This window comes from Lonchura striata, chromosome 2 (genome assembly GCF_046129695.1).
Source record: "Lonchura striata isolate bLonStr1 chromosome 2, bLonStr1.mat, whole genome shotgun sequence".
Taxonomy (NCBI): Eukaryota; Metazoa; Chordata; class Aves; order Passeriformes; family Estrildidae; genus Lonchura; species Lonchura striata.
This window is the reverse complement of record NC_134604.1, coordinates 10,420,637-10,433,877: the sequence shown is the minus strand read 5'-3', so window position 1 is coordinate 10,433,877 and position 13,241 is coordinate 10,420,637. Positions and strand designations below refer to the sequence as shown.

Genomic DNA, 13,241 nt, shown 5'->3' with positions numbered 1-13,241 from the left:
AGTTCAGCCATCCTCCTAAAAGCACTTGCCACATCAGTGGTTCAGGCCTAAGGAGATAAAGATATCTCATCATATTGATTCTCCCAGCCATTTAATGTCACTGATGTAATATATGAAATTGTGATTTGAAGTCACTAGACCTGTGTCTTGGTCTCAACCAAAAAATGAGATCTGATATCCTGCTGTGGTCTCAATTAGAAGACAGCATATCACTCAATATTTGTCCCTTGCTGCCATTTGGATTTCACCATAACATCAGTTCTCTTAAGATGTCATGTGATGTAAGACTTGCTTGTGCACTTGGGTGATATAATTCCTGAAGAAGAGGATTGCAAATTCATTTAACTGAATGCTTTTACTTTGTTGTTTATGTGATTAGTTCCTGGCTGTGGGCCTTCCCTCATTCCTCCTGTGCTTGTAGTTTCATTAGCACTTGTTGAACTCTAAATGAATTGTGATAAACTCATCAAATAATGGCAGTTGTTGGAGCAGCTCTTTGGAACAAGTATCTTTTCAGTATTCATAGAGGGCCTAGGATAACAATCCACAACTTCAGATGTTAGAACAATGGCAAAGTGTAAATTTCTTCATCCGGAAGGAAAAAATGTGTCAACTTTCCTTCTTCTTACCCTTCAGAGCTGGATTTTGCACTTTACAGGTGCCATGCCTTTGCTTCCCTGCAGGTTTGGTGCCTCGGCAACGAAAGCCGGTACCACATCAACAAGACCGTGGATGGCACCACCTTCTCTGTGGTCATCCCCTCCCTGGTGCCCGGCATCCGGTACAGCGTGGAAGTGGCTGCAAGCACTGGGGCAGGGCCTGGAGTGAAAAGTGATCCCCAGTTTATCCAGTTAGGTAAGCTTCCTCGTAACCCTGCCTCTTGGTTTGGGTGATTTCTGTTTGTTTGCTTTCGTCTTTTATGGCACCAGAAACACTTTCAAGACAAGTGAAATAGATAGTGTTACTTGATCTCAAGAATAGCAGGATTTGGCATTTCTGGTTTTAAACTTGCCTCAGAACTGCATTCTAAAGGTGGGATTAAAACAACAGAGGGGTGTTTTTAAATCTCCCAGTTCAGCAGTGCTTTTTAGTTGTTGACTTTTCAAAGTGAATTTTCACCCTTAAAAACACTTATGAATCACTAAGTGTTGATCCACTTTAAGGATGTAATTTGTCTTGACCAGATGTTATCATTATTGAAGCAGAAAAACAAGCATCCTAAAATTAGGCACAATAAATAGCAACTATGTGGGAAAGCAAGTGAGTATAGGGAAAAAAATGTACACAAATGATTTACTAAAATTTGATCTTCTAATATCATTTACACCAAATATCACTGTCATAAATGTTGACCAGGGATGTTGCTCCTGGATGTTTCTGGTGAAAATGCATCTTCAGCTATTGGTTAGCTGAAGATTATTTAAAGTAGCTTTAAGTATAGTCATATGCTGCTCTATAGTATGCCTGGAGCAAAATACCTTATCATTACAGTGTATAATTATGAAAGCAAGCTCAGCATGTTGCTTTGGACTTTATGTCCTGTCTGTCTCTGTATCATTAGTAGATCTACCTTCTTATTTCACTTGTTGTATTTAAAAATCTGTAATTAAGAGCATGTGAAAACAAGACAGAGCAACTAATATGGAAAATGAGTTGTGCATTTCCTTAGGTATTAAAAGGAAGGCCATCTTTAGCTTACTTAAATTAGACAGGTATATGATTCCCAATTATATTGATGGAGATTTTACAATAAAATTGCACACAGATTGTATGATATTCCATTAATGTGGAATTATTACAGAAGAACCCTATAGTTACTGGTTGGATTGTTCCTCCCTACAGCCAGCTACCATTCATAGGTTTCTACAGCCAGTCAAAATCAAGCTTATTCTATATAGCTTAGGTTTTGAAAATTCTGCATTAGTGAGATTTATGAGGAGAACCTCCAATCTTCAAAGCCAAGGACTCCACAACCACTTTTTTTTCCCCCCTTTTGTCTGATGATAAGCAATCTAAATGAAAGTGAATTTTATAATTCAAGTTAATCACACTGAGGTCTGTTAAGTGGAAAAAGAAACAAATGAGACTGTCAGGGTAAGGTTTTTGCCCACTTCTGGGTCCCTGGCCTTTCTTGTTACTATGTTAGGAAACAAGAAGTGATCCCAGACCTTGAAAGGTGTTGAGATGTGCAAGTCTGGTAGAATACACGTATTTCCCCATGGCTGGAGTTTGCTTTCTCTGCTTGCCTCTAATTAAGTGGCATAGCCAAATCTAAGTGTACTGTAGTGAATCCCATAATTTGGTTGTTACATGGCAAAGATGTGGAGACAGGAGTCTTGTGGAGATCCATGCCACAAGAAGCAGAACGATGAAATATCTAGATGGTGCCACAGACCTTTCAGCAACTGCAGGAGGCAGCTGAAAATTAGTGCTTAAATTAAAGAGTTTGCACTCTTTAATAGTGCAGATCAACTTAAATCATCCAGGCAAAAGAATGGCTGCAGATTATTCAACTCTGCCCTGTGATGCAAGTTCTCCTCCAGCCCCCTCAAGCAATTGGATTCCTAGTTCTTAGAAGTGCTCCCAGCGTGGGGGTGGAGCAGAGTTTTCTGGGCAGCCTTCTGAAGAGAGAAAATTAATTTGTTGATGTCATCAATTGGCACTTTTCACCAGCAATAAATTACATTGTTACAGAGAGAGGGAAGGGAGGCCAGGGAGGGGGAGGAAAGAGGACTAAGATGCTCCTGGTAGAAGGTTTGAAACAGTCCTGGCAAGCTACATGTATGTGCTCTAAAAACTGTGTGGCAGCTTCAAGTTCCTGTATTTCTGACCCTGCTCCCAGCTATTCCTTCAGGAAATCTTTTCCTGGTACCTGAATTAGTGCAATCCTTCACTTAAAAAAAAAAATATATATATAAATAGGAATTCGACATGTGAAAACAGAATATGCTGTGTGATTCTGAGGTTCACTTTTTAAATAAGAACTTTTCATTAAAATCCAACGTCTATCTCCTTATAATGTGCTTTTTGCATAAAAAGCTGAGACTGGGCTGTGGCTGGGTCTCCTCTTTGAGCTGTGAGGGATGCTCCCAGGTTTGTGACTCGGGGACAGGCCTGGGCAGGGTCTCAGCTGGGTGTGTGACAGCAGGAAGCTTCACCTGTGCGGGACTGCCTTGCAGAAGGAGAGGGGAGGACAGGAGATGTTGGATTCCCGGGAGCCGAGGCGTGCAGTCGCAGACCCATGCATCAGCTGAGCTGTGATAAATGACCTTGTGCACGCACTTAACCTGTTACAAAGACAGGTACAAATTGTAATCTCGAAGCTCTTTCATTTTCCACGTCTCTGCTGACATGAAGCAGCTCACTGAGCTGTGGTACCCCAGACTTCCCGTGCCACCAGGGACAAGCCAAAGAAATAACTTGCTTGTTATTCATAAAATCTTGAGATCAACTGAAAAATTATGTGTCTCCTTAAAACACCCTGCATGAAGCTTCTGGATTTGCATCTTGGTTTTTGAATGGCCTTTTAATGCTTTCTGTAGAACTCCACACTGAAAAAAAAAGGTTTGTTTATTTGTTTTAAAAGAAAAGAAATTTTCTATAAAGAAAGACTGCAGAAGTTTGCATGTTAAGGAAAAAAAATTCATGTGACCTAGCCACAGCTCACTATATTATGCCTATAACAATGTGCTGTGGAGAAACAAAATCACAGAATTTCAATAGACCCTTTTATTTCCTTGTCACAACATGTATCTTAAAGACGTTGTTTACAAAAATGCTCTGCACAGAAAGATGAGAATTGGCAAACAATGTTTTGCTGCTCTGTAGCCTAGCTTTTGCAGACTGATGGGATACTGCCTGTGGTAGCTTGGCAGCATTACCTATGCTTGTTGACAGGTAAGTGGTGATATTGGAACATGTTGTGATGTATTTTGTTTCTGGTACCAGCGCTTAGAAGCCCCACAGCTGCAGTTCATGTTACCCTTAAACACATGATTTGTGTGAATATGTGGTATGCACTTATTTCGTAAGAGATTGTCTGCACAATTACTGTAAATGTTGAATGTATTACTCAAGCAGCGGATGTCTCAAGTGTACAAAACACAGGAAAGTCTCATTGAATCTTTATAATTCTAATTGCTTCATTTAGGAGACATGATTTGTGAACTACCTAGGATTCCTTCAGGATATTATTTTGTCAGCCCTTGAGGTACTTTGAGTGTGATAGTTGTAAGGGATTTTTTGTTGATATTTTTGTTTGTGGCCTGCAAACAACTTAAGAAAGTAATCTTTATTTTTACCCCTCACACTAAAGCCTTCCAAATCAGTTTGGCGCTGTCAACTCAAGGCGTGTGTTGTAAGATTAAAGTGCGCAATTGATATTTTATTAGTTTGGGAAACATACATCTAGAAAGGAGACAAAACAGCATATTCTTACCTTGGTAATATTTCACCAAATAATTTTCATATTGCATCAGGCACATATGTTTGAGATAACACTCAAACAACATGTTACAGGTTTCATATTTTTTTCAAGTTTTTAATTGCCAGAATTAACAAATGTCACCACCATTTAAACATTCCTACTCGGTGTTTGTACATTTTGTATACTGAATGAAACATACATATGGAAAAGTACCATTCCATAGGTTATACTTCTACAAGGCAAAGTTATGTTGCTTGTGCACCTGGAATTCCCTGTCTTTTTTGAATCTTTGGCATTCCAGTCATAAATGGATATTAATATTTATCATTTAGCAACTTAAATGTTAGATTTCACATTATTATTATTATTTATATGAATATATAACATTAGAGTATTAGAGGTTCCAGTTCTTCTCTATATAAATTCTAATTAGTTTTCATTGAAGTTTGAAACTTGGAGCTTCAAGACATTCAAATTGGGTAGCTTGTGAGCAATAGCCATAGCAACATTCTCTGTGATTAAAAAGAAAGCTCTTATCTCGGGGTAGAAGAAGGGATGAGTCACTGTGATAATATGCTGGTTTCAGGGAGCTGTGGGATCAGCCTGCTCCAACAACTCGGAGGCATTTCCAAGTACATTAAATGCTGTGCTGCTGCTCTGGCAGTAGGATGCACTTTGCCATAGAATGTTTATGTTCCCTTATTGTTTTGGCACATCTCCCTGAGGAGTGCAAGCAGGAACAGGAATGTTCATTATGAAGCACTTATATATCAGTCAAAGTTCCAGAAATTTCCTGGGATGAAGAAAAGGTAGTTTTGTGGTTTTTTGTAGTTCAAGAGTTATTTCCAAGCCTGATCATTCAGGATCTCACTGGGCTATTAGGGAGAGGGAAGATGCTCTTCTTAAAGAAAGGCTTCCAAGATAATGTTCCTGGAAGTTTTTAGGGATGAGGGCATTACTAAATTTCATTCTCGTTATATTTAGCTTACTTTTCTACTTTTGAATTACAAGAGGAGTAGGATGTAGTCAAATGTGAAAGCCTTTCCATCTCCTCTTATGCTGTTTATTTGACTATATGCGAACATAGAGGCATTTTTCTCTTTCCCATATGCACAGGTATATACCAGCTAATGTAATGGCTCCAACAGCCCACCCATATTCAATGTGCTAGAGGCCTAATTTCTTAAAAGAAAGTTCATTATTATGCTGTTCTTACTCTTGCAAGTAAAATAATAGCATGAAATTAATGTTAATTTAAAATTAGTATAATAAACAATCAAAGATTCCTCAGGATTTTGTAATAATCTGATACGTGTTGACTGAGCAATGCAAACTGTTTATGTATAAAAGTACTGTGTTTCTGTATGACTGAATTGTTGACATGTTTAGAAAACATTCTTATTTGGGTTTTGAGTTTGTGATTATTTTTTCTCCTAGATTTACTGTTTTAAAATATCCATTTTAGGGATGACAAAAAAGTATTTATCACTCTTATTTATTCAGGACCAGAGGCTCTCCATAAATGTTTTATTCAATTCCATTAAGTTATATAAGGGATTGTAGCAGTTTAAAAACACAGAAATTGCTCATTTTGAGAAGGAGACTGACAATGCAAGTTTTCATATCTTAATATGCCCTCAGCTGCAGAGAGACAGAAGATGAGATGACAGCTTTAATTCATTTGTCACAGTGTACTTTATACATTTAAGCCCATCTGGCCACTTGTGTGGAACTTCACTTGGCTGTCTCCATAAAATCTGAAGCAACCCATCTTAACCTTGCAGAAATAGGCGTGAAATCTATAAACCCAGCAGACACAAAGAGTGTATTAGTAAGAAAAGAATGAGTCTGCCTGGTGAACTTTCAGGCTAGGCAGTGCACTTAGGATCACAGAAGATAAGGAGAGCTGAAATATGAAATAAAATTTCCAATAAGGTAGCAGTCAAAGGCGGGGGTGATTTCTCAGCAAAATAGATATTTGACTTCAAGGTCACAAAAACTGGAATCTGGAATCCTTCACTGGGAGAAGCTGCTATTAATTTAACCTTTTCCACTCAAAAAGGTATCCTTTTCCAGAGGATATAATTTCTTGCGATTCCAGCTCTTGTTTGTATTGCAGTTTCTTATTTTGGCGTAATGCAAGTTGCCATAAAAAAAAAATAAAAAATTCTATTCACTACTTATGTCATAAGGAAAAGATACTGGTTTTAAGCAAATAGGTTTTCAATTCTTATATAGCTCATATTAATACAATTAATAACAGCACCTTTCTCCTTAAAACACTAATATCTCAGTCTGAATTTGATGTCCCTACCAATGGTATAAAGCAATGATCTCTTGGATTTATACCGGAGTAAAACTGGGTATTTCAAAGACCAAGCTGTGGAATGTGTAAAGCAATACCCACTCTGAGTAAAGGCTCTGAATTCTTGCCCATGCCCTGTGCAGTAATGAAATTTCCAGTGAGCACTCACTGTGGTGGTAAAGCATCAGGAAGGCAGTATTTTGGCTTTGAGTAGCTTCACTTCAGTCAGAAAGTCAGTCACTAGCTGGATCTTCTTACTGCTGTTCCCAAAAGGTTCCTGCTAAAGTTCAATAGAGAAAGAACAGAAAAGACCAATTCTTAAAGGTGCTGTCTCTTTAAAAAAAAAAAGAAATTAATAGTCTGTAGAAAAATACATGTTCTTATTTTGATGTGGGGTATTTAAGGCTAAACTGGTTTTGAAAAGTGCTGCTTGTTCATTACTAATGAGACTCCTTGGCTGGTTTTAGCAATTCATAAATAATTTTTTAGTTATCCTTTAGCTTTTTCATCTGTATTTAAGGGGGCAGGATTGGTTACTTTGTAGTTTTACTTTTCTACATCCTTTTAAATATTCAGTGTTATTTTTAATTGAGGTCAAAATGAGACTGAGGGAGTGCAAGCAGTACATTAGACTGTGTAATACAAGATTTCGATAATCTGTCAAGAACTTCTAGGTTAAAATATCTTCCTCAATACCGACCTCATGTGAATGTAGTTTAAATTTGTAACTGATTGTCAGTTCTGAGAGTGGATGTTTGGGGAGCTGACTTGTACCCATTCACATTGCTACTCATGTTTCATACTAGAGCTTTTTTTCACTTGATGTGTTTTTGCTGATTTTCTGAATAGTTTTCTTAAACTGATGTTGCTATTTTAAAATGAAAGAAAAATAAAAAATAGCAGTCCACAGGTTTGTTATTTAGGAGCCTGATAAATCTGGTAGTCTGATTTTAGCAACTTTTGTAAGCAAACAGAAGTCACTGATACTGGAGGTGCCTGTCTTTTACAGAAAACAAACCACTTTTTTCTAGACCTGTAGAAGTGAGATTTTGAAGAGTAGTCTTAAGGGTTTTACTTGGAGAAACTGGACTGCAATTATGTCAGTCTCTCTTTTCATGCTGCCTTTTACAGCTGTTCATTCAAATTAATTGGCTGTTACGGGTGTCTCTGTTTCAGATTCTCATGGAAACCCTGTGTCTTCAGAAGATCAAGTCAGTTTAGCCCAGCAGATTTCTGATGTAGTAAAGCAGCCTGCCTTTATTGCTGGAATTGGTGCAGCCTGTTGGATTATCCTCATGGTCTTCAGCATCTGGTTGTATCGCCACAGGAAGAAGAGGAATGGACTCACGAGTACTTATGCTGGTATCAGAAAAGGTGCCCTATTATTTATTTCAGTCTGAAACAGCATAGCAAAAAGGCTGCTGAATGCCTGTTTGCTGCCTATGTATTTTGTCATCAGTCTCTTGTTCTTCTCAGGTTCAAATAAGGAATTATCAGCTTGCTTCAGTATTTTCACGAAGTGTGGGTCAGGATCCAGTGCAGAGAAAAGCAATATTTACATAACGTGCTAAGTCTGGTTTTAGAGCATAAGTCTTGAGCTGAATTCCAGGAGTAGCTTTCCATAAAGATGCTCCTACAAATGAGAAATACAAAGATGGGTTTAAGGCTGGGAGCTTCCAATATGCCCTTGCTTTCTGACACTGTATCATCTGAAAGGAGCCATCTGGAGTGGATGGCAGCTCCTTGTCCCCCGTCCAGTGCTTTGCTGCTGCTGGGAGTGCTAACAGTGGTGTACATTGCAGTAACACTTCGGTGTGGGTACTTGAATTTCTCCTGTTCTGGGGGAAGTGTGGCTGTTTGCAAAAGCACAATGGTCAGTCTGCTTTCCAAGACTCTTTTCATAAATGCTGTTGTGAGACCCTTGGCTGGGACTGAGTTGTGGGGCTATACCATCCTGCATCTGTGTTTAGTTAGAAGGGCAGCAGTGGGGCTGACCTTAAGCACTGCTCATTTTCATGTTATTTCTTGTTATTGATACTTCTTATGCATCACATTTTCAGTGGTCAAGCAGTGCTTTGCAGTATACTCTCTGACAAACAAAACTGAAATCTCTGCCTGGAAGATCTTCTGGAATAAAAACTTGACTCCTCCAGATTAAATAATTTCCAGGTTAAGCCTGGAAACTAAAGCTGAATTCAATGAGTTACAGGTCATTACATCTCAAAGCAGTACCTCATAGGTACTTGTAGAGCAAGAACCATAAATTTTGGAATTAATCAGAAAATGGTAGATCCTGCTTTTGAAGAACTAGAGGGATTGTAGCTGACATTTAGCAATCAGAAGACAAGGCAAGGTTTAAAAGGTGGACACATCTTCGTGCATGGAAGGTGTCATGAGATTACATTCTTTAGTCCCCGAGAATGAATGTGTTATGGGCAAGACAGGCAAATCAAACACAAATGGTTTTAAACATCAGCAATACGTGGCTGTGTAAAAGAAGCAGTGCTGAAAATAGCAAATGAGTGAGTGGAAGAAGGAAATACATCCGGAGTGTTGCAGAGCTGGGATGTCCTCTGTGCTATTGAGGGACCAGTGCTCACTGTGGGCTCCAGGCACAGTCGTTGAGTGGAGTTGCAGCCAAGGGAATTGGGAAGCAATTGCACCCTTGATTGTGTTCTGCTGGGATTTAGGGCAGGACAGCCCCCACGTAGTGCTGCACTGGCCTGCGCTGTTTTGTTTTACTAATAGCATGCTGCCACACTGCCTTTCTACAGCTCTATCACACTAACATCACTGTGCTTTCACCAGTACCTATGATTAAGCAAAAGGCATACAATTTGTCCTTAAAAATGGTTACTTCAGTGACATCAGCTATTGTTCAAAACAGCTGTGTTTTTCAATATCTGTAAAAATATCTTTTGTGTAATTTGGGGGGAGTTTAAATGAAAGTGTACAGAAAAGTAGGGTATGTATCTCTGGTATCAAGTATTCTTCAAAGACAAAACCTATCTTTAGTGAAATAAGAATTGCAAAGTAGTTTGCCACTGCAGTTCATCAAGTCATCACTGCAAGCCCAAACTTTCTTCAGTCTTGCATTTATTTATTTTTATATTTAGCTTCAGGCCTGTCATCTGTTAAAATACTTCACTACTCCCACACATACATACTGTACTAGCAGTCTTACACTCTCAGAAGAGTTTATTAATAGAAGCTCTAAGAATTAAGTCATTCTTTAATGTGGTATCAATAGGATTTCTTTCAGTTGAACCTCCTCAGTTCCTTAAGAAACAAAACTAGGTTTAGTACTTAGCTCACTGAAAAGTAATGAGACAGTAGCTTAAGATATTTTTCATGTCCCTGTGATTGCAATATATTTTGAGGTTCTTGATTCTCTTTGGAATCAAGCTCAGGTTTAAATGCCTGTTCTATTTTAATGAAAGCTTGTTACTATGGTTCTATATTTTGAATGTAACTAAATTAACCTAACTATGTGAAAAGGCCTAGCTCAAATAAAATACTATGGGAAAATGCTTTGCTACAAAGGGATAGTAAAATGTCCAAATACTCCTTTTTTTTTTTTTTTTTTTTTTTTTTTTTCCTTAGTGTTATATCCCTGGAAATAAATTGGCTTGGTAAAAAGGGGTTAAACCTACAGCATAAATTACAAAAACAAGACACACTGCACTCCCCACAAACTTGAGAGTTCTTAAAAAAATAAGATTAAGAAGTTGCTTTCTTAGCCAGAACCTTTTATTTCTGTTCTGGCTTTGCTGATCATCTTCTGTCTCCAGGCTGTTTTTAGTGAATATTTGATTGTTTCTGTTACCTTTCACTGTCATTAGATCAGAAAGGGCAATGTTAGCCTTGTTCTGCCATCAGTGAGAGGAAAACGATACTGTCTTGTCAACAGGAGGGGGAGCATGTGCTAATAGGAAGAGCAGATGCTGGTGCTCTGTATTTGGATTAGAGTCCCTATTGATCCAAAGAGGATTTATAGTAGCTGTGAGAGAGAAGATTGTCAAGCAGTGTCATTGTTCTGTTGTTAACCTTTTCCTCTTAAAGCCAAGGGTTGGAAGGTAGAAAGGTGTTACATCTAGGGAGGTTCTTCTATTTTGGTGGTTATTTAAAAAAGATAATTACTCTGTATAACAGTCTCATCTCTGGAAACAAAAATTAATTGCTGCCGTAGATTTTAGTGTCTTCATTGCAGTGAGAGTTGGTGCCATTCTTGATTCAGAGGCAGTAAAACAGCAGTTCTCTTTGTTCCTTTCTATGATTATTATTTCCTTACTGAATACTTAAGCATGCCTATTAGTTCAGTGTAATGAGCATTTACTTAGTGAACTGCAGATAAGATTCAATAGGACCTTGATAAGGCTTTGTTAAGGAATTTGTCATTCTGCATTCTAGAATGATTAATAGTGTGGGGGTTTTGTTTGTGCTAGGATTTTCAGAAAAAAAAACTTAAAATACCAAGCTGAGAAGGATTTGAAAGGCTAAACCACAGTCTCATCCCCTCAGGAGCACAGTAGAATACCAAGCATTTTGCTTTTTTTGCCTTTTTTTTCCCCAGAATAATACCTGCAGAGACAATCTTCTTTCTGAATTGCAATTTCAGTTTTATTTTTATATCAATGTGATTGACCCACTGGGTTAGTTGTGTATATTTGGTTTATGTTCAGCTGTCTGCTAGATTTATACTAATGTGGTATGTTTCCCTTTCTCTCTTCAGCTTAATAACCAGTTTGTATTTTGTTTTGATTTTTCAGTCCCGTCTTTTACCTTCACACCAACAGGTATATATTTGCACTTTTCCCCCCTTCTTTGTTACTTAAGCATGTGTTTGTGGTACTATTTCTCTTTCTCTGACATAACCAACCAGCCCAGCTGTTTGTTGAAGGGGTTTCTTAAAACAATGTCATTAATGACAGGTATCATTATTTGTTCTCCGAGTAGTGTGCATTTGCTTTGTGGCTGACAATATTTTCTATTTGTGTGTACCATTTCAAAGCACACCATTCCATGCCAGCATGCCATTTTGTAGCATGATCCTGTCAGTTTGTAAAACTTGGGCTCTCCTCCTGCATATTCCAAGGGAGTAGTGTGGCCTCCCACATGTAGAGATGCAAAAGGTGCTTCTGGTGGAGGACAAATGACATAACAGAGCCCAGATGCTGACTTGAAAGAGATTCAGTGAGATTATAGCTGGTGAAATATTTGTTCCTTTTCTTTCCTCTGAATCTGCATTAATCCAGTGACCTCAGAGTTGTCTGCTTTGGAAGATACAGAAAAACAGTGTTACAGCAATTAGGTTTCTTTACTTGCTGTCTTAAATGGTATTTTGCTATGAAATTTTAAAATAATTGTCCTGTTCAGCTTAAAAAGAGGTGTATTTCAAATTCACTGTGAGTTTAAAATTACCTTCTGTTTAGTTTTGTTTAGAAATATGCAAAATATGACATAAGTTGAACCATGGCCCACCAAAGCCCATGAGAAGCTTTCCATCCTGTAAACCTTCAGCAGGTCCTACAGTCTGGCAGCTGAGCAGCTCATCCTCAGATGAAGGATAGCAGATAAAACCCAACACATTCTGTACCCATCAGTATTCTTCTTTCCTTTTAGCTACAGCCTGAGTGAGCAGACAGGTTGTTTCTTCCTCCTTTGTTCGAAATCCTCCATTTTCACAAGAGACCTGTGGGACTTGCAGGGCGTGTGTATCCAGGCAGGATAAAACCCACCCACCCCAGCTCTGCACAGTTTCCCAAGCAATGTTAGCTCCTAATCAGCACTGTGCTAATCAGCACTGTGCTAATGTGGCCTCTGTGCAGCAGCTGAGTTGCATCCTCCAGGCTGGAGCACAGGGGAAGCCAAGCCCTGTGCCTGCACTCATCCCCCAGACCCGGCTGTGCTGGGTTGGTCTGAGCCATGTGCTCTTAATCAAACTGGAGGGTGCCTGCTCTCAGAATTCAGCCTGTTACCTTCTGCTTCCTGTTCAGCATGAGCCAGAGTGCCCCTCAATGTTTCTGTAGGCTTTGAGTGCCTCACTGGAGAATAATTCAAACTCTTTATTATTTTGCTGTTACTTTAATTGGCTAAACAGAGGGCTTCTGTTGTAATCGCCGTTATAGCACGCCCCTGAAATTCTGCAGAGGTTGGAAGCTAACATCTATTCTCTCCAATGGGTTCTTAACATTAAAAGAAAATATCAGGGTTTCTTAAGATGTGTCAGAGCTGGAAAATAAATAGCCTTGAGATTTTTAAAGAAGAAACTGGGAAAAGCATAAAACATGTAAAACACTTAAAAGAAAAAATCCTTGTTTTTCAATCCAGAATCTCAGTCATGCTTTGACTTTAAATGGAAGCTGGCTCCTCTCTTTAGCATTACCTACAGTAAAAGACTTACCTGTAGGAATGCATCCTACATTTTAATCCTGTTATTGTAATCACTGCCAGCATTTATCTCTCTCTTGCAGACTCCCAGTTTGGAGTTCTTCTAAAGAGCAGAATTTG

The 13,241-nt window shown here is 38.6% G+C and overlaps 1 protein-coding gene across 8 annotated transcripts in view; it reads left to right on the top strand.

The window, feature by feature from the left end:
• ROBO1 (roundabout guidance receptor 1) overlaps positions 1-13,241 on the top strand; it is a 684,057-nt gene that overhangs the window by 638,148 nt on the left and 32,668 nt on the right. For 7 of the 8 annotated variants that reach the window (XM_031505944.2, XM_077790955.1, XM_077790951.1 and 4 more), the window contains 3 exons: positions 684-855; positions 7,908-8,105; positions 11,501-11,527. In XM_031505944.2, the coding sequence (XP_031361804.1) occupies positions 684-855; positions 7,908-8,105; positions 11,501-11,527 (397 nt within the window). The remainder of the gene's footprint in view (positions 1-683; positions 856-7,907; positions 8,106-11,500; positions 11,528-13,241) is intronic. The other variant, XM_077790952.1, reaches the window with a different exon arrangement.